At 36.1% G+C, this 23,458-nt stretch overlaps 1 protein-coding gene across 2 annotated transcripts in view; it reads right to left on the bottom strand.

Annotated features, from left to right (window-relative positions):
• ERCC6L2 (ERCC excision repair 6 like 2) overlaps nt 1-23,458 on the bottom strand; it is a 52,540-nt gene that overhangs the window by 24,539 nt on the left and 4,543 nt on the right. Inside the window, exons 4-17 of one of the 2 annotated variants that reach the window (XM_085212787.1) lie at nt 22,923-23,134; nt 21,243-21,404; nt 20,631-20,838; nt 19,453-19,593; nt 17,863-17,976; nt 16,594-16,713; nt 13,647-13,718; nt 12,500-12,645; nt 8,528-8,623; nt 7,066-7,165; nt 6,581-6,733; nt 4,959-5,039; nt 2,723-3,920; nt 1,854-2,008 (exon numbers count right to left, since the gene is read on the bottom strand). In XM_085212787.1, the coding sequence (XP_085068913.1) occupies nt 1,854-2,008; nt 2,723-3,920; nt 4,959-5,039; nt 6,581-6,733; nt 7,066-7,165; nt 8,528-8,623; nt 12,500-12,645; nt 13,647-13,718; nt 16,594-16,713; nt 17,863-17,976; nt 19,453-19,593; nt 20,631-20,838; nt 21,243-21,404; nt 22,923-23,134 (2,958 nt within the window). The remainder of the gene's footprint in view (nt 1-1,853; nt 2,009-2,722; nt 3,921-4,958; nt 5,040-6,580; nt 6,734-7,065; nt 7,166-8,527; nt 8,624-12,499; nt 12,646-13,646; nt 13,719-16,593; nt 16,714-17,862; nt 17,977-19,452; nt 19,594-20,630; nt 20,839-21,242; nt 21,405-22,922; nt 23,135-23,458) is intronic. The other variant, XM_085212788.1, reaches the window with a different exon arrangement.

The raw sequence follows: 23,458 nt of genomic DNA, 5'->3' as shown, positions 1-23,458 counted from the left end.
TATTTCTCTAAGATAGTGATGTAATATTAAAAATAAAGTGTAATTGTTTTAAATTCCATGTAATAACATTTTAATCTGTTAAATTTAATTTAAAAAAAATTCTACTTGAAATCAGCAATTTTTAAAGGACAAAACTATTAGTTGCTCAGATATGTTCTGCCTTAAACCGACGAGAAACAAATGAAAAATGATGATGGCTGAAACAAAAACACTGATGTTTCTCTCAGAGGAATGTTTTTCAGGGAACATCTTCTGAAATTAAAATAATGAAGAAAGAAAAATATTAGCAGTAGTTTTTTAGGTAGATAATTTTTCAAAGATTTCTATGAGTCTATAATGGCTCTTTCTCAAAGTAGAGAACAAGGAATTCCAAGATTCACATTTAAGAAAAGGCAGTGATTTAGGGAATATTTCTAGAGTAATGCCTCCATGTCAAAGTAAGACAAACAAATGAAATCAAGAGGCTAGCTTTTCCATAATTACTGATATGTTTTTTTTTCTTGCCTAATTTGGTCTCCAAGAGAACTGCTGTTACTGTTGCTTCCAAAATGCCTTAAACTGATTGACAAGTAAATCAAAATAAATTAATTTACGATACTTGTAAGTCATACAAACTTTAGGTAATAGAACGTAAGTTACACAAACAACACAACTGAACTCCCTCAAAATAGTTTTGGAGATATGTGGATCAACAGACACTTGCACAAAGTAGTCCCTTAAAAGTATTAATTTATTTATATTGGATTTTATTTATGTTGCCAGCCACTGTCATTAAATAAGCGTCTTTTCACAGTATTCCTGAGTATTTTTGACCTGCTTTTCTGTTTAGAAAGGACAATCTAATGCAAATGTGCTACAATTGAAGAGGCTTCACTTTTACTGGCTGGTCTGGTCTGATCTTTCCAGTGTAAAAATCCCTGCTAATGGCTCAACTAATTACGTACATCAGCAACACTGGAAGAAATTCTTCTAGCCACTGCAGATGTTCAACACTCCAAATGACAAAGTCTGTCATTTCTGTAATGATTGTCAGAATGTTTGTGAAGACTGAACTGCATATCCATCAATTACTCATTCTATGTCTGTGCCTTAAGTTGTTAATCAGCCCAGAATACTGCAAATATTTATCACAAGGCAAACAACAGCGAAGTGTCCAGATAATTAGAGTAGATTAAAACTATTATATAATAAGAAGAAAACCATACAAACTATACCTGAATTTATTCTGGACTTTATGTATTCCACATGTAATTAAACAAAATGCGTGACCAATGAAAACCACAAAATATGTATTTTGCTGCAAGAGTACTCTCACTGAACTCCAGTTTTATATTTCAGACATTAAGGACAGCCTACAGTGACCATTAATTTAACACATTATAGCAACCATGTTTCCAGCCTAAAAAAAGAAAAAGAAAAGCTTCAATCTGACTTGCGTTTGACTTTCTATGCCACAGAGATTCCCAGATGTGCCGTGGAAAGTACAATTTTTGTTCACTAGATCTAGCTAAAACTGAAGATTTTGAAGTTTCAAATCACACCAAGATGGCACAGAATCTGATTACAAATACTACTCAGTCTTTACTCCTACCATTACTCTCACAAAAATCACACAGAGGGTACTATGCTGCACAATTCTCAACTCTTTCAGAGCTGACTAATGTGAAAACAAAACAAAAAAACCCACAAAGGTAATTTATTGGACCATTATTTGAGCCTCCTCCTCCTCCTCGTCCAGTGACACTGAGCATTCATGGTGGCCATTAACAGAAAAACAAGTTTGTTAGACTTTTTATGATGAAAAATGAGGATACAAATAGAATGAAAAACATTTCCCAAACATTTATCTTTACCTTGGCACTACAGACTGCTATATTAGCAGGGAGCTGGGAAAACTGCTTCAACTCAAATACATCTCGCATTGCCCACCGGCTCAAGTGATTCTCAGCCTTGCTTGATCCAACCACATTCTGATTTGAGTGCACATACGCCACTTCTTGAACCCCATCTGATATATCAGATGAAAAAGATAGAAGATTTTGGTTATTCCAAAACTCTCAAGATACACAGTTACACTCAAGAAAGATACTACCATTAATTAATCATTAAGTTTTATTTGAAACTTGTAACTTTTGCTACAATTTCATTCAACACTAGGTTTCTCAGCTCTCTTAAATTAAGAACAATCATCAACTTTATCCAGATAGTTTAATGCTACTGCTGCCATTTCATTACGGGGCTTCTTCAGATAGAGAAAGAATAAATTTCAAAGCATCTATTGTTTAATGGCTAAAATACTTGTGTTTAAAGATAAGTCAATAATGAAATGAAATCTTGCACATGGTACTTCAAACTCTCAAGTCACACACAATTAAAAACTTAGGAAAATAAAAAATCCATACCATCCCAGTCCAGACTTTTATAGTTTAAGTATTTAAATTTGTGAATTCTTAATTAAACATCTATCTTAGCATCTTTCAACAGACAAGTAAATATTCAACAAAATATTACAGAGAAGCTCATTTCCTTGGAAGATAGAATAGTTAGACTAACAGGTAAAAAGAGCAACAGAGACATTATTAAGTAAGTTAACAATGCGTTTATTAGTCTATTTTAACAAAATGATATATAGAAGGAAGAACTTAATCTGCAGCAGAGACACTACTATTTAAGATTAAAAAAAAACAAAACAAAAAAACAAGGAAGTTAAGTGATTAGTTACCTAAATATCTGTCCATTGATTCCACATTTTGATTCTGATGGTCAAACTGAGCTCCATGTGTATAACTCCTATGCACAGCATAATTGCCAGACTTCATCTGTGCAATGGTGCGCATCCCATCCTGAATAGGATGGAGCATTTTAGATCTGACCTGAACTCCGCATCTCTGGTTTTTACATTTACAGCTTTTTTCTCGAGTATGAGTTTTTTCAACCTGTAAGTTATCTTCAAAGGATGAAAATTCATCTATATACTGAGAATCACTTCCTCTTTCTTTCTTCCAAGGCTTCTTCCTTTGAGGCAGAGATTTTGAGAATCTGCCTAGTGCATTGCTTTGTGTATGCCTTTGTTTCCCTTTCATGAAGCTAAATGTTCTTAACTTTCCTGACTTGGAGTGACAGGGAATTTCAATATCATCAGACTCATCACTTATGTCGCTTGCACCTTTCAAATCTATTGCGCTGTTTTTCATGCTTTTAAAAGACATGATTTTGCTGAAATTTGATTCGGTACTATGAAATTGTCTACATTCTTCCTTAAGTACAAACTCATTTTTTTCTTTTAGTGACTCTTCACAATTTTCAGATCCTGTAGTCTGTATTTCAATTTTTTTAGTATGCATTGCTTGGGGACCTGCTGGAAATTGGGTAGGAAAGATGACATCACAATTTTCTTCAGAACTGCTTTCAGTTTCCATTACTACATCACTTTGCCTTGAAATGCATAGATCCTCATTTTCTCTGTCCACCTCTTCTTCAGAGTCTGATAAAACAAGACAATCTGCTTTATGCATGTCTTGTTTATCAGTTCCATTTGGTAACTGAGCAGTTTTCCTGTGCTCCAAAATATGCACACAGCTTTCATATTTCTGAACATAATCACACTTGCTGTTGATACGTGCTCTTATAGCCTGGCCATCAGAACCTGAATGGTGAGAGTCATTATTATTACCACTTCTTTTGGTAGCTTCAGTTTCTCTCTGCAACAAGTTAGAGAATCTACATTGCACTAAGGAAAGCTGTCTCTTTGCTATCATTAAATTATTTGCACTGCAAGACTTCTTTCTGTTAGTTTTTTTCATGGAAATTTCCAGAATATCATCATCACTAAAATAATCATGAAAATCAGTTTCTTCTCTCTCTAACTGCGCTTTAGTGCTTGAAGGACCTCTAGTTCCCCCACAATCTGGTTGTTCACACTGAAAAGAAAAAAAAAAAAAAGGAACAATTACTTACACCAGGTAGATAGTGGAAAGTTTGGCAGATCAAAGTCGTAAGCAGAACAATAATGAAGATAACAATAAAAAATTATGTTTTCAGATAAAGTATACTTCTGACTGCTAAAACAACTTCCGTTTTCCCAATCCACACCAGTATTTTTTTTTTTCAAAGTTTGTTGCATCTTTTCATCTTTTAAAAGTTTGAAAAGTGACCTCACGATGCATGCATTAATACTGTGCAAAGATATTTTTTAAGAATACATCAGAGCACAATGGCAAACCTCCTTGTATATGGTTACTAACATTTTAAAAGAGCTACAAGTATTTAAAACTCTGCTCTAAAATTATTTGGGGCACACTGAAATTTAACAAAAATTACCTTGAGGCAACCTTAACACACAGAAAATACAGCTCCAAAACTGTGTATTTCTGTGACAAAAAAATACGACAAATGGAAATACAAACTTCTGCCCATGCAGAGAAGTTTTACAAATTAAAATCAATATAACCTTGCTTACAAGGAAGTATTTAACATACACTAAAAAAGTTTATGTTTAAGACCATTTCAAGGCCATGACCATACATCAACTGCATTCCCCACCTTAATTAAGTAACCAAAAATCTTCCAAAAAATAGTAGGTGCAAGATTCTCAAATAACTTCTTGGTCAAAAGGCTTTTATGTTGTATCAGGTTTTAAGACACTACTGAGCAATTATTCAGTCAATAAAGTTGCTCTGTAATAGTATATTAGCGAAACCTTCATTAAGAATGACAATACCTAAGTATCGTAAAGATCACAGAATACTGTAATGACAGACGTTAAGAATACACGATTTTAAATACAGAAAAGTGGGACATTTAATGCTTCAAAATAAGTAAAACAATGGGCAAACAGACAATAAAACATGGCAACTGCAGTCTCAGACAAAAGCATTACCAGCCTCACAGTATACTACTGCTGGTGTTAGACTACACAGACTTTCATGCTCTGCTTTGTATCCCACAAAGTATCTCACATTTTCTGAACTGCTCTGAGGAGGTTCTTCTTTTAACAAAGTAGTCACTGTCATGACTCCAGCTTCTACTTGTCCTTCCCTCTAAAAGAATGAAAAAATACATATGTAAGTAAAACAGCACCTGTTCAAGATAATGAAGGCAAGCCTAGCAAAAAAAAAAACAACATATATAATTTTTACTACAGAGGTATAAGTATCAAAAGCACAATCACCAAACCTCAGAAAAGGTTTTGCATTTTGACAATAAATTTTCTGCTGTTTCAACTCAACCCATAACCTGCAGGACAACTTACATACTGCAAAAATTGCATCTTATGCATACACTGTTTTTGAATTATTTTTTTTTTTCCACAGCAGAACAGCTGCTACAATCGTCATATTAGATGCCATATTATAATTCATATTTTATTTAGATAATATTTGAGCTAAATATCCCCAAATCACATCTTGTCATGTCTTCATTTTACTCTTCTGCCTTGCATGGTATGCTTATACTGCTATTGCACATTATTATTGCACAAGCTTCTCTCCAGCCTCCTCATATGTACATCACTCTGAAAGTAATGCCGCCTATTTATTTCCATGGAAACTATAATAAAGAACACAATAATACTATTTAATAGAGCAGCAAATTCTCATCTACAAAACACTATTTTCCAACATAGGTACCACCATTAGCTATGCATTTTTGCCAAGAGGAGCCTGCATGCTATGCTTGTAAAAATATGCACCAGCAGAAGCAACCACTGGCATTGTTGCTAAAATACACTACTCACTACCTCACTGTGCTTGCATGTTTGGTCTCCATAAACATTCAGCAAGTGTCAATAAAGGTCAATGGCTGCCACTTTTTCCCTACAGAGGAATTCAGTTTTGCTCCATAAGCATTTCCATGTCAGACATCACCATTTTGTCAGACTTCCCCTTTGCTGCAATCTGCCACATGACAAAAAAAAAAATGTAACAAACTATCAGTGGGAAGGTTCAATTTTCTACTGTCACAACACCAACATCCATCTCTAATATCACGAGCCAATAAAGTAACATAGGAGGCATTACTTTCAGAGCAACCTCATAGTATTGGAATTGAACAATATAAAAGGAAAGATAGAAAAAAGGCTAGAATAAAATTCCAAGAAGAAACTTTGTTGCAACAAAGATGCAGAATAGAAAGAAATATATATAATACACATACTTAAAATGGATTTGCACTGGAACTGGGCCAATAGTCTTTTAAAACTTAAAGTCTCAGTTGTACATCTCCTTCCTGTACTTTTTTCTTATAATAAAGCCTTATAAAATATATTTTATTAAGCAGTTTTTGCTTAAATATAAATATAACAATATTTTACAATGGGAATTGTTGCTTGAAAGGTCAGTTTAAGCTGACTGATGAATAAAACTTATCCATGCATGAAGTTTTTATTGTTTGTTTCATGCAGAGGAGTTTTTCTGGCATAAATCAGAGAGAAATTAGGAGGTCTACTACACAGACAATTACTGTTTCAGTTTCACCATTCTGTTTTATAAAGTGCTTCCATTTGAAATTACGACAAAATACTTCAAATAGAAAGAAATAACATAAAACAAATACTGCAAAGCAAAAGTGAAAGACTTCACACCTCCAGGATGTCTTTAGTAAGACAAGACCCATGAGTCCTAAGTTTGAAAAGGTTATGGATGCCGAAAAGTTCTCCTTGATGCTCCTTTGATCCTTGCACTGCCTCGAAATATCGCTTAGCATTTTCACTTCCAACCACTGCACAGTGAAGTTGCTAAAACAGAGCAACACAAGAGATTTCAGAAGTGTTTATTCCACTAATACATTAGAATTTCCTGGCATCTATGTCATATACGCATCCTCAATTGAAGAAGGCAGAAATTCCTATCTTGCTTTCATTTCTCTGGCAGATGTTGATACAATAGACAGTGGTAGAGTATGAACATGCTTGGTTTTATAGTATAAGAATACTAAAGATATCTTTACAGTCTTTTACCTCACTGTTATAACAGAAATCTGCTATAGAAACTACTAACAACTCTCTGTATCTTGACTACTTATCTTTCCTCAATACTAATACTGATTTGAATAGTTTCTGAACTTTACCTGCTTGTAAACTTGCCGTAAGTACATCATCTCCTCCACAGTTCCCAAGGATATCAGTCTAAACACTTTAACATCTTTGCATTGACCAATCCTGTAAGCTCTGCAGAAAAAGTGGATTATAAAAAAAAATGGATTATTAAGAATAGATTAAATGGATTATTAAAAAGAAATGGATTATTAAAAAATATATATTTTTTAATTAGTAAAGAACAAAAGAGCTTTTATGGTAGTAAAATAAGAATCACCATTACAACAAAACGAGTACTCTAAACCAATTTGATTTAAAAAAAAAACAGAATTCCATATGCCTTTTCTCCTTCTCCTCCTCATTTTCCCAGTAGTTCGTTCTCTTTTCCTTTTTCTTTAGTTTTCTGTTTCTCTTCTCAGGTCTATTTAGTTGCAAAGGGTTTCATGCCTTGTATCACAATGTTTACCTATTGAGAAAACCTCCAGTATTTCTTCAGGGTCTTTTTTTTTCCTCCACCTGCATCTGGTCTTGCACAAGACATTACTGTATTTGCATTATATATACAAGTTATATCATGAATTACTTGCAGCAGTCTGTTCTTTCTTAAAAAGCACTTTACAAGTCGCAACATCATAAAAACAACTAACAGACAGGCAGTAAAGTATCTAAATAGTGAATTCTGAGACTTCTAATAGATTATATTCAAAACCTCATTTTCAAAAATTCATGAGGGGACAAACCATTTTATGGCTATGTGATCTTTCTCTTCAAAGACAGTCTTTTCCAATAGCAATTATTTCTGATATATGAGTGCACATAAATTTCTTTTAGAGATCAGAAAAACTTGAAAATAGAATTATATAATTGGATGGGACAATACAAACAAGTTCATTTCTGCTCATGAAAAAAATATAGATCTACTGAATTTTGAAGGCTGTCAATATTCTTTTACTTCAGCAATTCAAATGTTTGTCCTGAACTCCTAGTGGAGTTTGGGACAGGCTCTTGTAGTCAGAGCCTGAAAAAAAACATGCAAATTCCTAGAAATATTCCAGAATGGCATAATTTCAGACATGAAAGGGAGTGCTGGTAAAAGACTCATCTACACAGGGATGAGGTAAAAAAAATAAACAAATGTTTTTCTTAAAGGAATCTGGAATTCATAACATCACTCAAACTAGGGTCCACTACAATGTACTTGCCTTGAAAAACATAGGAAAAATGTCATCTGGCTATACATATGCACTTGTTCTTAAGAGATCACAAAAAGTTACAAAAACTATAAAATATTTTTTGGAACCCGCTAAAAAGGTGCCATAAAAATAAAATAGAAAATAAGATGAAATTCAGGGTTAAAAACAAGAATATCAAAGGTAAAAAAAATGAACTGGATAATCAGACCTTCCTTTAAGAAAATCTTAGCTGGACAACCAGGTTACATAAACAAAACAGAAGAAAAGAACACAGACCAAGTTATGCATTTTGAAAACATACCTGTCAATAGCTTGAAGATCATTTGCTGGGTTCCACGTTGGATCAAACAATATAACAACATTGGCACCAACAAAATTAAGCCCCAATCCACCAGCCCTAGTAACATAAAAATGATACAAAAATAAACAAAAAAACACTGTTGTTTTAGTCTATTACGTACATACAAGCATATTCTTCCCTGACATAATATAACAGCACAAAAATAGCAGGGTACAGCTTTGTGTTAATGAAGACATGATAACAAACAAGCACTGTTGTAAAATGTCAATTTCTCACTCAAATAGCAAGATGACTGTGAACTACATGACTTAGCAAGTCACAGCCAACTGCCATTACCTCCACTACAGTAGAGAATACTGAAACTCATAACCATTTTAATGCCAGTTAACATTATAGATGCATGACATACAAGTATAGTTTAAATTAAGAGGGACTTGAGAGTCTGCATGACATTTTATTTCCCTTAATCCCTGCACAGTTTTGAAAATAGTACCATATATCTTTCTCTACATTATGACCATTTTAATGAGTTGCATGTAGAAAAATAGACTTGTGACAGTTTATTTGTACCGTATTAAAACAACTGTTGAAAACACAGTTGTTCACACAGTTGTATATGAGCAGTTCTTGGACAAGTCATCAAAAAGTCATTTAAGAAAATTTACTACTGCAGGGTGAGAGTTGCAAAGGTACTACTTACTTCATATTCAAATATTCAACCCCTGCGGCATGCTTACAGGTAAAGCCAGCAAGACAGCAAAGAATTTGAGCATCTGCTTAAACTGAGTTAAGTACTTAACGCTCTTGATGAATCCAACAAAATTGCTCAATTACTTGATTTGCATGCACACAGCTGTACCATTTGATAGAAATCACAGTGAAGAAAATACTATTTTCCAGTTGCAAAACAAGCAAATACTGTAAATTTTTTTATACTGGCTCAAGTGGTATTAAAAAAAATCCACATTCTTACAAAAAGGCAAAAGCTCTTCTACAACTACCCGCTAAATAATAGTATTTAACTTCTACACCAACTACTTACACTGTCATAGGTGGCACTAATTTCATAAGTGCTATTTTCTCCATTACATATGGCAAAACTGAGAAAGCCAACTCAATTTAACTACCAAGCAACTGTTTTTAATAGATTATTTTATATTCTGCATACTTAAAGCAGTGGGAGAGGTAAAGTTTACAAGGAAGTGAATGAACGGAGACAGAAACCAAGACAAAATAGAGTCCCACCATATTCCATGAAAGCCATGAGATACATATATTTTTAAACGCAAATACTGCCGTGGCTTATCCCTACCACGTGTGCTTTAGTGTTAATAAAATCTGGAAAGAGGATATAGAAACCTGACAGTATTAATGGAGGTTTCTGGAAAACTAGCATTCTTGGTTTTAAACACTGAATAAAAATATTTGTGTTTTTTTCCAAATAACTTACTGTTCTTCAGAATTTTGGTGTATTTCTTTTTTAGTGAGTGCAGAATTCAGATTCCCACCTGCCAAGCCAACTCTGCAGTCAGACTAAAGAATAAGTCAACATAGTTTCCTGAACACTTTCACGCACACACAAAAAAAACAGTATTTGGAGCTAGAATACTAATTAAATTTCAGTGAAAAGCCCTAGTGAAAGTAAAACAGACATAAGTAAAAATAAAAAACATAAAAATAACTAAATAGGATATTTAGTTTTATACAGATTTTATCTTTCAACACTTCTACATTTGCCATATAAATTCAATACTCCAAAAAGAAAATCCAATGAGTCTTCTAATGTACAGATGTAGTAATTCCTCGCTGTCTTCAGGGACAAGGGGGAATTCACCAAGGTCTTAGGGAAGCTAATGGCCATAATCTGCAACTGAGTGAGGTTATAAGCAAAGTTGCATGACCAGCACCACAAATCACCTCATAACCCTACCTGCATGCTTCAGAGGGTATCCAAGGACTGTTGTAAGATGTCTTTGCACTGTTTTTTAAGATCATGTCTGACTTCTATTTAAATGGGGTTAGTGTGGACCTTTCTACATAACTCACAACTTTCATCAAAGGACAGAAATAGCAGTACAGATAAACACATGACTGCATGTTTCACACAGCTCCACTCCCATTCTCCCTAAGCAGGAAGATGTAAGTTTATCTCAGTTCTCTTTATACCTTTATCTGGTATCTGAATTCATGTAAAATAAAATATGGAGGTAACAAAAATAACAAATCAATAAACAATAAAATCAAATATCTGTGATCAGTTTCATTAATTTCAGTAGAACATATTGCTCTGTGTCAAAAAGGAATTCTTATCTATTATAAATCTACAAGTAAATCCGATGGGTAAAAACATTTCTATCAGAAAATCTGTTGTGTGAAGTACTTTTGACAGACATATACTAATGAGCCTGATTAATAACTTACAGCAACAGCATGACATAGTTTTTAAATTCAATATAGCATTTCATATGATTTTTGATCTATGTTGTGGTTTTGAAGAGTTAATCATTTGACGACTCTTTCTCCTCCTGGGATAAGAGGAGGAACAAAGAGTAAAAAAATCTGTCTGAGACAGGAGAAACTAATTTATTAAAATGCATATGAGATAGTACAAAATAATTAATAATAATAAATCAAGCAAACAAAAAATAAATGGGAAGAGAGAGAGACAGTCAGTCCAAGTCTTTATCAGCAAGCCCTCACAGCTGGCTTCCCAGAAAAGAAGAGAGAGCTACTCCCCATCACCTGGAATTGGAAATCATGTGGTACATCTCAGTGGATTTTCCTCTTGGAGAGTCAGAACTCACATGAGACTGCTAATGAAACTAGGAAGTACATCTCTGCAGTGCACTGTGCCTCTGCACCCCACAGCCTGTTGCATGATATCACGAAATCAAATACTGATAAAACCAGGACAGCCTCACTAGCATGGAGTGAACTTTCCCTATAGTAGTCTATATAGGGCTCTGTTACACACTTCTGGTCAGAACAATAATGACACTGCATCCATGTTTTAGTGGTTGCTGGGCAGCACTGGCACTGCTTCAAGATAATCTCAGCAACCCTCCCATCCCACGAAAGCCAGAAGGCTGGGAATGAGGAAAAGGGGAAAAGAAAGCATTGCTGAGGCAGCTGAACTAAACTCCCCGAAGGGACATGCCCTTGCTGATGACATGCTTAGCAATAAAAAGGGAAAGGGGAAGGAGAAAAGTGGGGGTTATTGTTATGAAAGCATCTTCCCTCCTGAGCAACTGCTATGGGATTCACAATCTAACTCCCAAGATGCAGCCATGCAACACTTGCTGATAGAAAGTAGAGAATAATTGTTTTCTCCATTCGCTTCTACATAGCATTTGCTTATTTTTTTTTCCTTCCTTCTTCTTTTCCTTTAATTAAATTATCCTCACCTCAAACAGTTACTTGGTTTCTTTTTGTTGGCATTTTTTTTTTCCATCTAATTAAATTACCTTTATCTCAACTTGTAGTCCTTTTTTTTTTTTTTTTTTTTTTGCCTGCGTTATCTTCTCCCCACTCTTGTGAAGGGGGAGGAGTGAGAGTGTGGTGTAGCGGAGTTTAGCTAGCTTTCAATTTGAAGCCACTGCACATTTATACTCGCTCATTCTACAAGTACTGTACAATAAGGTGAGACTGTCTACAATAAAGTAAGTGTTTGGCGGAACATGATTTGAGCGTTTTCTATATCCCTCAGCAATGGAAATTTGGAACTGTGATTCAGACGATATGCTTGTTTCAGATCTTAACCAGGAGAGGAGATGGAAAGGGAGAAGTCTCTAGAAATTTGAAATGCCTCAGTTCACAGTAGTGGGTTCATGTTTGCCTGCAGTCAAGAAAACAATTCACCCTCTCAAAAAAGTAATCCCCCACAAGATCATGAAGTAAAATGCAGAGCACCCAATTTTCTAAGTAACAGGAAGGCAGAGGGAAACACAAAGATTACACGTTAAGTTTTCTTACATTGTAGATACAAGACATATGTTAATTTCTTGAACTCTGTTGAACTCTCTTACAATTCTGATCCTATCTTCTGATTTAGTATTTCCATCAAGTCTTCGGAAATCTAGCCCAGATGCCATACAGTACTGCTCCAGCACATCCAGCAACTTGGTGGAAAAAAAGAAATCAAGTACTTATTGGTGTCTTTTCAATTAAATGTAGTAATTTGAGGCATGTTTTTTAAATGTATTTTCTAATAAATAAAGAATTAAAAGAGCAAATCTTTTCCATCTCAGTATCAACATCCTTGACTCTCTACTGTTATGATTTCATAGCACTCTAATGTGATTAACACTGGTCTGCCACGGTTTCATTCTCTAGCCCTGACTGCTCACCCTACCTCTAAGTGATGCTGAATCAGTTCACTTAAATAAGGTGGTAGTATCTTAAAACAGTTTCTGATTGGTATGCAAAGCAAGAGTTCATAAGCATGGAGTAAAAGAAACAAGAAACTAGCAGTCAGACTAGTCTTGAACACTGAATTACAGCTTAAATCATCTAACTACTGCAATCTTCCTTCAAGCCACAAAATGATTCAGCACTATCATTCACAGTATTCTAATGATTTTTTAAACAGTACTATCATTTAGCTAAAGAAATCTATGTTATAGGTTGTTTCATTTCAGGAAACACACTATTCCACAAAAAGAAAATCTCAGAACATGTCTCAGTCCAGCTCCTATTAAACAGCATTAAACCTTGAACAAACTGATATGGCACTTTAGTCTCAAGGCTGAGTTTTAAGGAAATGTTACTGCTTTGCAGTGCTAATGTAACAGTTGTATACTTCTGTCATAATCTGCAGTGACACGGCTCTCAGTGAAGATGCATGAAGTGAATTTGGTATGAGCCATATATACCTATGTACTAAAACAACTATAAAAAGCTCTACAGAGGGAAGCAGATGTTACATCTGTTTTACTACTACTATTTTCATCATGAGATAACAAGGTTTCAACATGCTTCTGGAGTAATGCACACTTTTCTTCCCATCATCATTTCCCATAGCACAGAAGGGAAACACAATTGACAGCTGCTTATGTCCTTAGTGCTTTAAACTTCGGAACTTACTGCTGTGGTCAACTGAGAAAAGCCATAAGGAGCTCACCTTTGTGGAAAAGGAGAAGAGAAGAACTTTATCCTTTTTTTTTCTGAAGTGGTTTAGAAGTTGCTGAAGGACCTGTAATAATGCAAATGAAGACATTTCATCTACAGGTCATCTTATGCACAGCCACTCATTTCTACAACATTTAAACAAGACACATTAGCTAACTATTTGCAAAGCCAAACAGAGGTGTAACAATGATTTTTTTTTAATTAACAAGTATTTAAGGTAACAGAGTTGATGCATGTATTCATTTTTCAGTAGTCTCCACTGAAATCCCACTGCAACGAAGTAGCCCCTAACAAATAAACTCACAAACTGTTTCTATCAGTGGACAGACTGCAACAAAATGCTGTTTATGTCAAGCTACACCAGAATCAGAGAATCAGAGAATAGCAGAGGCTGGAAGGAACACCTAGAGATCATCTAGTCCAACCCCCCCAGCCAAAGCAGACCAGGTTCCACACATTGGTGACCAGGCAGGTCTTGAACGTCCCCAGAGAAGGAGAACCCACGACCTCTCTGGGCAGTCTGTTCCAGTGCTTCATCACCCTTACTATGAAGAAGTGCTCATTTCTGCAGAACATCCTATGCCTCTGTTTATGGCCATTTCCCCTTGTCTTATCGCCATGCACCACTAAATGAGCATGTGGTCTCATTCCTTTGCCTTCCACACCTTAGGTCACATGATCACATTCTCTCTCACAGACCTAGGTTGCTCAGCCTTTCCTTGTAAGAGAGGTGCTCCAGGCCCTTTATCATCTTTACGGCCCTCTGCTGGACTCCATCCAGGAGACTCCTGTCTTTCTTCACAGAATCATACAATGGCCTGGGTTGTAAAGGACCACAATAATCATCGATTTTCAACCCCCTGCTATGTGCAGGGTCCCAATCACTACACCAGGCTGCCTGAACCCACATCCAGCCTGGCCCTGGATGCCTCCAGGGATGGGGCATCCACAGCATCTACACTGCTCCAGTGTGTCACCACCTTCTGTGTGAAAAACTTCCTCCTAATATCTAAACCTGCTCTGTTGTAGTTTAAAGCCATTCCCCCTTGTCCTATCACTATCCACCCTCATAAACATACTCCCTCCTGTTTATGTGCTCCCTTCAAGTATTGGAAGGCCACAATGAGGTCTCCCTGAAAACTTCTCTTTTCCAAGCTAAACAAGCCCAGTTCCCTCAACCTTTCTTCACAGGAGAAGTGCTCCAGCTCTCTGATCATCTTAGCGGCCCTCCTCCGGACCCGTTCCAAGAGCTCTACGTCTTTTTTTGTGCTGGGGACCCCAGGTCTGGACACAATACTCCAGATGGGGTCTCATAAGAGCTGAGTAAACTGCTCCATGGTCAAAGAACCCAAAGTTCCTGTGGTGGCACCAGCCTTTCAGCCACTTAATCAAGCCTGCGTTTTCCCAGCCCACTCTGTATCCTCCATCACTCCCAAACAGGAGATATAAAAATACCACTCGCACTCCCACTCCCTCAACCATCCTAAACCCATGAAACCTCTTCATAGTTCACAGGCTTCCTTGAGTGACTTCATCAGTGCCTGCCTGAATGGATAGTTATCAGAGGACCAAACCAGACTCAGGTGTTTTTTGGTGATATTGCTGACCCAGGCCCCAGGGAGGCAGCACACCTTCCAACAGGTCGGGTCGGGTCTGCAAATGTAGTCCTCTGTTCCCCTGAGAAGGCAATCACCTACCATAATTACCCTCCTGTCTTTCCTAGCGGAGGCAGACTCTACATGTGGGGATGACCCCCTCACCCTAGGCCCCCTAGGCCTCCCTCACCTCCCCTTCCAGCTCCCCAAACCTACTGCTTACAGGAACCTGGGGAAGCAGGGTAGGCAATCTGGGGGGGTATGTCCATGGCGCTCAGATGGGACTTTTTTCCAACCCTCGTAATCTGTCAGGTCAACCTGACTGCAACCAGGCAGGGAGTCCATCACTTTCAGTAAAACTTCAGATTTCTTCTAGAGGTTTGAGGGAGGGCCCCTCTAGAAAAGTGGTGTATCAGAAAGCCCAGCTGAATTGTCTTTACACCAACGCATGCATCATCAGAAATAATCAAGAGGAGCTGGAACGAGTGATGTACTTGGAAAATTATGATCTAGTGCACCCTCAGCAAGTCTGCAAATGACACTAAGCCGAGTGGTGCAGCTGACATGTTAGAAGGGAGCCACCCAAAGGGACCTGGGTTGAAAGGTGGGCCTACATCAACCTAATGACATTCAATATAGTAAAGTGTGAGGTTTTGCACTCGGGTTGGAGTAATCCCAGATAAGTGTACAGACTGGGAGAACTCCTTGAGAGGAGCCCTGTGGAAGAAGGACTTTAGGGCCCCAGTAAGTGAAAAGCTGGATATGAGCCAGCAGCATGCATTTACAGCCTGGAAGACCAATAGTATCCTGAGTTGCATCAGAAGAGGGGTGGCCAGTAAGGGCAGGGAGGTGGTTGCCCCCCTCTATTCTGTCCCTGACAGACCACATCAGGAGAATAGTATCCAGGCCTGGGGCTCCCAGCACATGAAGTCAGTGGAGCTGTTGGAATGGGTCCAGAGGAGGACCACAAAGATGATCGAAGGACTGGAGCATCTCTCCTGTAAGGGCAGGCTGTGGGAGCAGGGTTTGTTCAATCTGGAGAAGAGAAGGCTCACGGTTGACCTCATTGCAGTCTTCCATCATTTAAAAGGAGATTATAAAAAGGAGGGGAATCAACTTTTTACTTGGGTAGACAGTCATAGGACAAGAGAGAATTTCTCTTTTCTAGTCTTTGCACGATGGCATCTGGATTCAGGACAGCTTATCTCTGAAGTGCTACTACCACTGTAAACAGAATGATTAAAACAAAAAACCTATTAGGCATGCATTTTCTTACATCCATATAATACAGCAGATTTGTTACTATTAGTAATATTTATTTATGTCTCTGAAGAATATATTTACCCTCATTTTTCCACTGTACTTTGGATCTGAAATTGTTTCAAAGGCTGCATCTTTGCTTAACTTCATAAAATCTGGAAAACTGGAAAACACCTCATTGCAAACTCGTTTGATATGTGTTTCCTGAAAGAAAAGCAAAATTTTCAAAAGGCATTAAAAATCAGAATTACACTGGGTAATAGTAAACCATAAAACTGAAACAAGTAATGTGCTGGAATAAATCAAATAGATTGCTTATTTATTTTTATTCAGTCAGCACAGAAACATTGGAAACACTGTGTGTTTTAGTTTGCCTCATTCGAAAAGGAGAGAAGACTGCAATCTGGAAGAATAAATTCCAGCTACCAGATTAAGAGATGGCCAAAATTTCCTCCTCTGGGCAGAGACTACAACAGAACTGGCCAGAACTGTCAATCCCACGAGCTGTTGGCTTGACATTTCATAGTCCAGCAGTTGTGTACCAGCATTTCTCTTGACCCCCTGGCATAACTGCATTTCTGGGAATCTTTTTTCTACAATTCAATTGATATGACAAAAAACAATAAGGGAAATGGATTTAAACTACTCAAAAGTCAAATAAAACTTTATTGCTAGAACTGGGTAACTCAGAACTAGAGTGCAACCACACATTTTAAGTCTTCTTTTCCAGAAGAGCAGAAGATACCTCATCTGTTACCCAAGAATCACTCTGAAATGTTTTAATAGTAAAAACTACATATACAATACAGAAAAAAAAAACAGTGAAAACACTTGGGTATTTACAGTTTATGGCCCTAGAACCCTAGCAGTGAAACTTCTTAAAAAGCAAAATTTTTTTAATAGTTACTTGCCAGGAAAACAAGATAAATCAATACTGCTCTCTCCCTGTTCTACCAAAACATTTCTCATTATTTAGAGAAATTCAGCTCTGAATATATAATTCCAGAGGAAAAAAAAAACGTTTCCATTGTTTATTATTATTTGCACAGATCTACCCTCTCACTTCTCACAAATGCAACAAAAATGGGATTACTAAATCACTAAAAATGACTTTCTCCTAAAGCTCTCCATTGTTAAGGCAAACCCTGTTTTCAGATACTCATCAACTGAAATGTTAATATTTCTATCTATTAAATAAAGGCTACATTCTCAATTACTGAACAGAAAAATAATTTTGTAAAATATATGAATTTAAGTAAGTTAAGACTGAAAGAGAAGCCAACAGTAGTTTTTATTCAAGAGCTTTCATCTCATTTTCCAAAGGTTCACTTTTAAAGTACTTCCAAAACTAACCTGCTGCTTGCTAGTGTTGTCTGTCTGCAGCAATGCAACATGATTTGCAACTTTCTGTAGGATTGTCAAGTAACTGAATTGCAGTGACTTAATTGTTTCACCATGAGAATTCATCTATAAAACAAAACAAAAAACAAGCAAAACCAACAAATACCACTAATGCTTTCAAAAACAAACTTTCCTAAAAATAAGAAATACACTAGGATACTACTTCAAGAAGATTCAGTGCATTAGGAATTCAAATAGTACAAAAATTGATTCCAAATGATTTATTTCTAGCAAAAATGAGGCACGTTCTTCTTCTCTACATTATGATTCTATAATGGAATATAGCTTTTTAGACAACAAAAACAAAAAAACCCAATTGTTTGATAAACATTTCAGACAGTATGACATATACAGAAATTATTACAATAACCAAGAATTCCTTGGGAAGAAAAAAGACAGCAACTTCACAGTTTAAATAAATGTAAAGCCAACTCGTGCTGTTTGAATGATTTCTTAATCTACAACTGCTTACTTTACTTCAAAAATTTGTGGAGCATCATAAATATCTCAATTAACATAAACAACTTTAAACACTGAATAGTCGAATAGCAGAAAACCTATTTTTCTGGTTATAGTCGATTGATCTATCAATACTTGTTTCCTTTCCCTTCTCAAGTTACTAAATTTCATGTTTAACTTTGGAGTAAGACTGTCCATAAGAGCAACACAGGTATCCACAGGTCTGCATAGAATGAAGAAAGCTCAACAGCACTTTTTTTCCTACAAAACAGTGATAAATAAAGCATGCAATGAGCTAATGTTAGTTTTCATGGCATATTTCAACAGGACGATAGATTGTTTTCAAATAAAGATGCATAAGACTACATACACTACATTACTTCGGAAACAAAAAGGAAAAAAACAGTACACAACAACCTAAACAGTTTAGAAGTAAAAGAAAGAAAATATTTAAAAAGCATTCTGAGACTACTAAGAGATATGGAAAAACAAAAACAAAGCTAGATTTATCAGCGTTACAGAAGTCCAAAGAAGGAAGAAATCTGCAGAGTTGTTCCTAGTGAATAACGCCCTACTTGCATGGTAAGATAGTTGTTTTTACAGCTCTCCCTTCAGTAAAGTAAATCAAAGCACGTTTTTAGGAGTGAAGACATAATCCAACTGTAATCACAAAACAACACAATCTGCTGGGTCCAGGACCTCTCTTATTTGCAGCTACTGTACTGACCATCTAAGATGCATGGTATCTGCATACCTGACAAGTACAAAATGTCCCAATGTAAAACCCTTTCCAACACCAACTACACGGCAGGTGTATTTAATACAACATATCCCAAATATACTGTATTAATAATGACCTTTTGTTTAGGGCATGCAAAGCAGTTATGCTGTAATCCTCAAGTGCCTGACTTCAACATGACACAATGTTTCTAGTCAAGTTTTCACAAACAGATGACTTAAGACCACGAAGTCACTTTAAGCAGTTCCTCATTGGCAAGAGCATATTGAGAAATACTTATCCCCTGCTCAAACCAGAAAATCTAGGTTATAAACTTCAGACAATTAAAGAATTAAAGTTCTTACTTTGTAACAACATTTCTTCCTTATACGGCCGCTATTGCAGCTGCAGGGTTCTCCTGCTCTTAATACTAGGCTTACATCCTCTGTCCTCAGCACAGCCTCGTATACTGCTTTCTGGAATTCTGTCAGGGAACAGTACACCATCTGTAAAAGTCCCAAAAATGCAGTTACATGCAGCATAAAATTAGAAACACAAAGCACCAAAACAAAATAAAAACAACAAAGCATGGAGCACTGCACATAAGGTAGAAAACAATAATATATTTGTGCAAACGTTGATAGAAAGTTATACTACCCAAATTAAAAACAAGAACAAAGCCACTTGTATGCTGACAAAAGTATTTGGAAATTACATACAAAATGAATATAAAACTTATTTTATCCCTTCCCAAAATTTTTAGAAAGAGTATCAATATCAAGTTATAATAACCTGCTTTTATGTTTCTACAAACCTCTCAGTTGGGCTTTTGTGGAAGACTAATAGAACGAAGGAAGAGTGACAGAGATAAATGCATAATTATAATACAGGATTCCCTTGTTTTGCAAGTTGCTTAATTTGCCCTTTCTTTTCTCTTTTTAGGCTCTAGCTGTTTGCAGGGCAGTACCACAGGCAGGACAAACAGAATAAGTACTGAGAATGCAGTGCTCTATATGCAGCTATGACTAAAACACTTATCCCTCCACTCAGAGACCATGGGTGGCATCTCCATGACATCTTTAGTCTTAACCAGCAGGAGACAGATATGGGAAGATCATTCCCTAACCTAGACCACCCACATTGCTACAGCACCACGCTGAGCTATAATAATACAGCAGTAACTTGAACATAGACTAACAAGAGAATGGAAATAAAACCTGCTAGATTTATAAAGACAACTGACTAATGTTTGTGTTAATCTTCCCCTTACAAGACAGTTTAGATGACATTACAATAATCCAAGGATGAAGAACAAATACAAAATTTTAAACACAAAAACCATCTGAAAATTAATGTGTTCATCTACTTAGAAGGAATCATAGTAACTATACGAACAAGGCACACAACCTTACATGCATTCTTTTTAAGGCTCTAGATTCTTCTCAATTTTGTAAGTCCAAAAGAAAGTCATAAACTAGCAGAGGTATGATGAAAGAGAGAAAACAACAAAAAAGATATATTTGAAATGTACAGGCGCTCTTACTCTGTCTTCTTTTTTTGGCAACTGATCACTGATAAGCACTTTTGTACGTCTCAGAAACCAGCTAGACATTTTTCTTGCTAGCTTCACCATCGCCGTACGACCTGTTGCTAGCTCTCTTTTAGTTGCAGTGTGCCTCTGGCCACGCTCCACTGGATCAGAAAATTTCTTCTTGAAATGCATTCTACTACCCAAAAGTCCTGGTACAGCCCTATAAAAAGGGAACAACAACAACAACAACAACAACAACATCAGCAGCAAACAAACCAAAAAAAACACCAAAAAAAACCCCAAACAATAAAACAAAAACATTGGGAAGGGGTTGGTTATGAGGGAATTGCAACATCTTCAAGGCTACCTATGCTTTTCCAATGATTAAAAGCATACTATAAATTGTTTTGGCTTACAATAAATAGTTTCTGGACTAGCAAGAATTTTTTACTTCCAAGTAAGTCAGAATGACCTGCACATACTGGAGAAAACAAAGGCACAAAGTTACGCAACAGATCCTGTGTGTGGGGTGGGAGGGGGAGAAAGAGGGGGGAAGGCATCCTCAGTAAACAAAGATAAACAAAGATAAAAAGGAAAAAAAAAAAAAAAAAGTATTTTATTTACCAGTCCATGACACACCAAAGTTCCTTCATATTGTTTTGAAGAATGGTTCCGGTAAGGCCTATGCGAACACTGCATTTTAAGGACTTCATGGTTTGAGTTATTCGAGACTTTGGATTCTTGATTCTGTGTACTTCATCCACTATGACAGCAGACCACTCTATACTTCATAGCAAGAAAAAAAATTCTCCCTTGAAATTACATATCTCATTACTTCGTACACACAAAAACTGACATCAGTCACATGTTCAGCCTTGATTTTTACAACAAAAAAAAGTATTTATTTTTGCTTTCTTATTTCATATACATTACACTACCCACTTTCCTGTCTGCTTAGTAAATTTAATTATAACGGCTAAACTACACAATAAAATAGATGAACTATCGTCAACTGTATCAAATATTTTCTGTGAAGAAAGCAGCTTTTCATTTCTGTATACACACCTTACCAGCACTAATTCCACTCATAACTAAGATTAAGAATAACAGTATAAATCTCTTAATGTGAGCTTCTGATCTGCGATTAGCACAGTTGTGTTTTGCTTTTCCTAGCAATATCCATCCAGATAAAAACATGCTGAAAGCATTTCTAATGACAGTTTACTACCCGAAGGCATCACTCAACTACTTAGAGATCTGTATGAATATTGTGAAGGAATTCTAATTTGTGATTTTGAAACAAAGGAAATCATAGTTAGAAGTAGAGATTGAAAAATACTTTGCAAGCAGATCAAGTACAAATTTGGTGGAAAAACGAACTGTATTCTGTGATATAAATTTTAAATAACTAAGTCCCTAGGAAGAAACAAATTTATGAGACAGCTTTATATGCATGAATATTTCAGAACAAGTTCATTTCTATGCTAAGGTTACTTGCAGCAGCCATGTTTAGAAAGAAATCTCTCTCCTGATTGGGTTTCATGAATTTTAGATGACTATTTTGAAAACTAATCTTGTGACCCATATGATGCCTGTTAACTACTTTCAATCAAATCTGAGTTTATGATCTTGTTAATATCTGCTAACTATTAATGACAATTAAAGACCAGTTTGAGGCCTACTTCTCATTCTATCTAAGCAAAATCCACAGCCTTTAAGAGTGTTCGATGAACATTGTATGCCTATATGGACACATTCTTAGCAGATTGAGTTTGGTAAATTCTTACACAGAAGCAGTGCACTCATTCACGCATAAGTCCTGATGCACTAACATGGGCTGTGCAGATGCATTTATTTTCCAGCCATAGCTGTTTAATGTCTTCTATCTGCACTTCTTTTTCAGACGTGCACAAATAGAGCTGGAGATCAGACTTTTACTGGTGATGACTATTCAAAATATAAGACACTCTTTGAGGCTCACTACTCTTTCCAATCTCCTAGCATAGGAACACTGCAAGATCAAGAGCAACGTTAGCTATTGCATTCTGCCTCTATCAGTTAACAGAAATGTACATGCAGCTTGTGTCTATTTCCAAGATGTAACAGTCTCAGTGATCCTTTTTCACTAAGTGAATAGTTAAGTATTCTCAAACTTAACAAAAGGAAGGGCAAAACTCCTCTGTTTTAAAATACTGACAGCTATAGGACAAACAAAGAAGGACTTATTTTTAGGACTTAGGAATGTAATTAATTAATAAATTAACAAATATAATTCTCTTCTGCAATGCAATGAGTAATACTTACTTGTTAAATTCATTTAAATAAAGGCGAAGAGTCTCATATGTTGTAAGGGCAACCTCACATTTCCCTTGCTTGATACGATTCAAGTCATCTTCCTTTTTACTGCCATGTAAGACAGAGACCTTAAAGTACCCCCATGTGTCCAACTCATCCTTCCAGTTATATAGCACAGAAAGAGGGGCCACTATGAGGAAAGTCTGAAATATATGAAATAGCTGCTATAGTATTACTGGAAGATCTACAGTTCAGCACTGTCTCAATATGTAAAGTCATAATCTTGAGATTTATCTTATTACTTCATAGTCTGAACTATTAAATTAGGTTGCTTCAAAGCACAGTATAGAAAATACCTGAATATTCATATAAATCAGAAGTAATGAGTTTACAGAGTGTGTAAATACTACAGAAAAAAATACACTAACGCTACATAAAGTATCCAAAGTTACACTGGTATTTTAGAAAACTGAAATAAGACATAATATACTACCACACTGTTTTATTATAACATCTATTACAAACACCATTCAGTGTTTTAGAGG

The sequence above is a fragment of the Meleagris gallopavo genome, chromosome Z (assembly GCF_905368555.1).
Source record: "Meleagris gallopavo chromosome Z, MGAL_WU_HG_1.1, whole genome shotgun sequence".
Taxonomy (NCBI): Eukaryota; Metazoa; Chordata; class Aves; order Galliformes; family Phasianidae; genus Meleagris; species Meleagris gallopavo.
The sequence above is the reverse complement of the archived record's forward strand: the minus strand, read 5'-3'. Positions and strand labels throughout refer to the sequence as shown.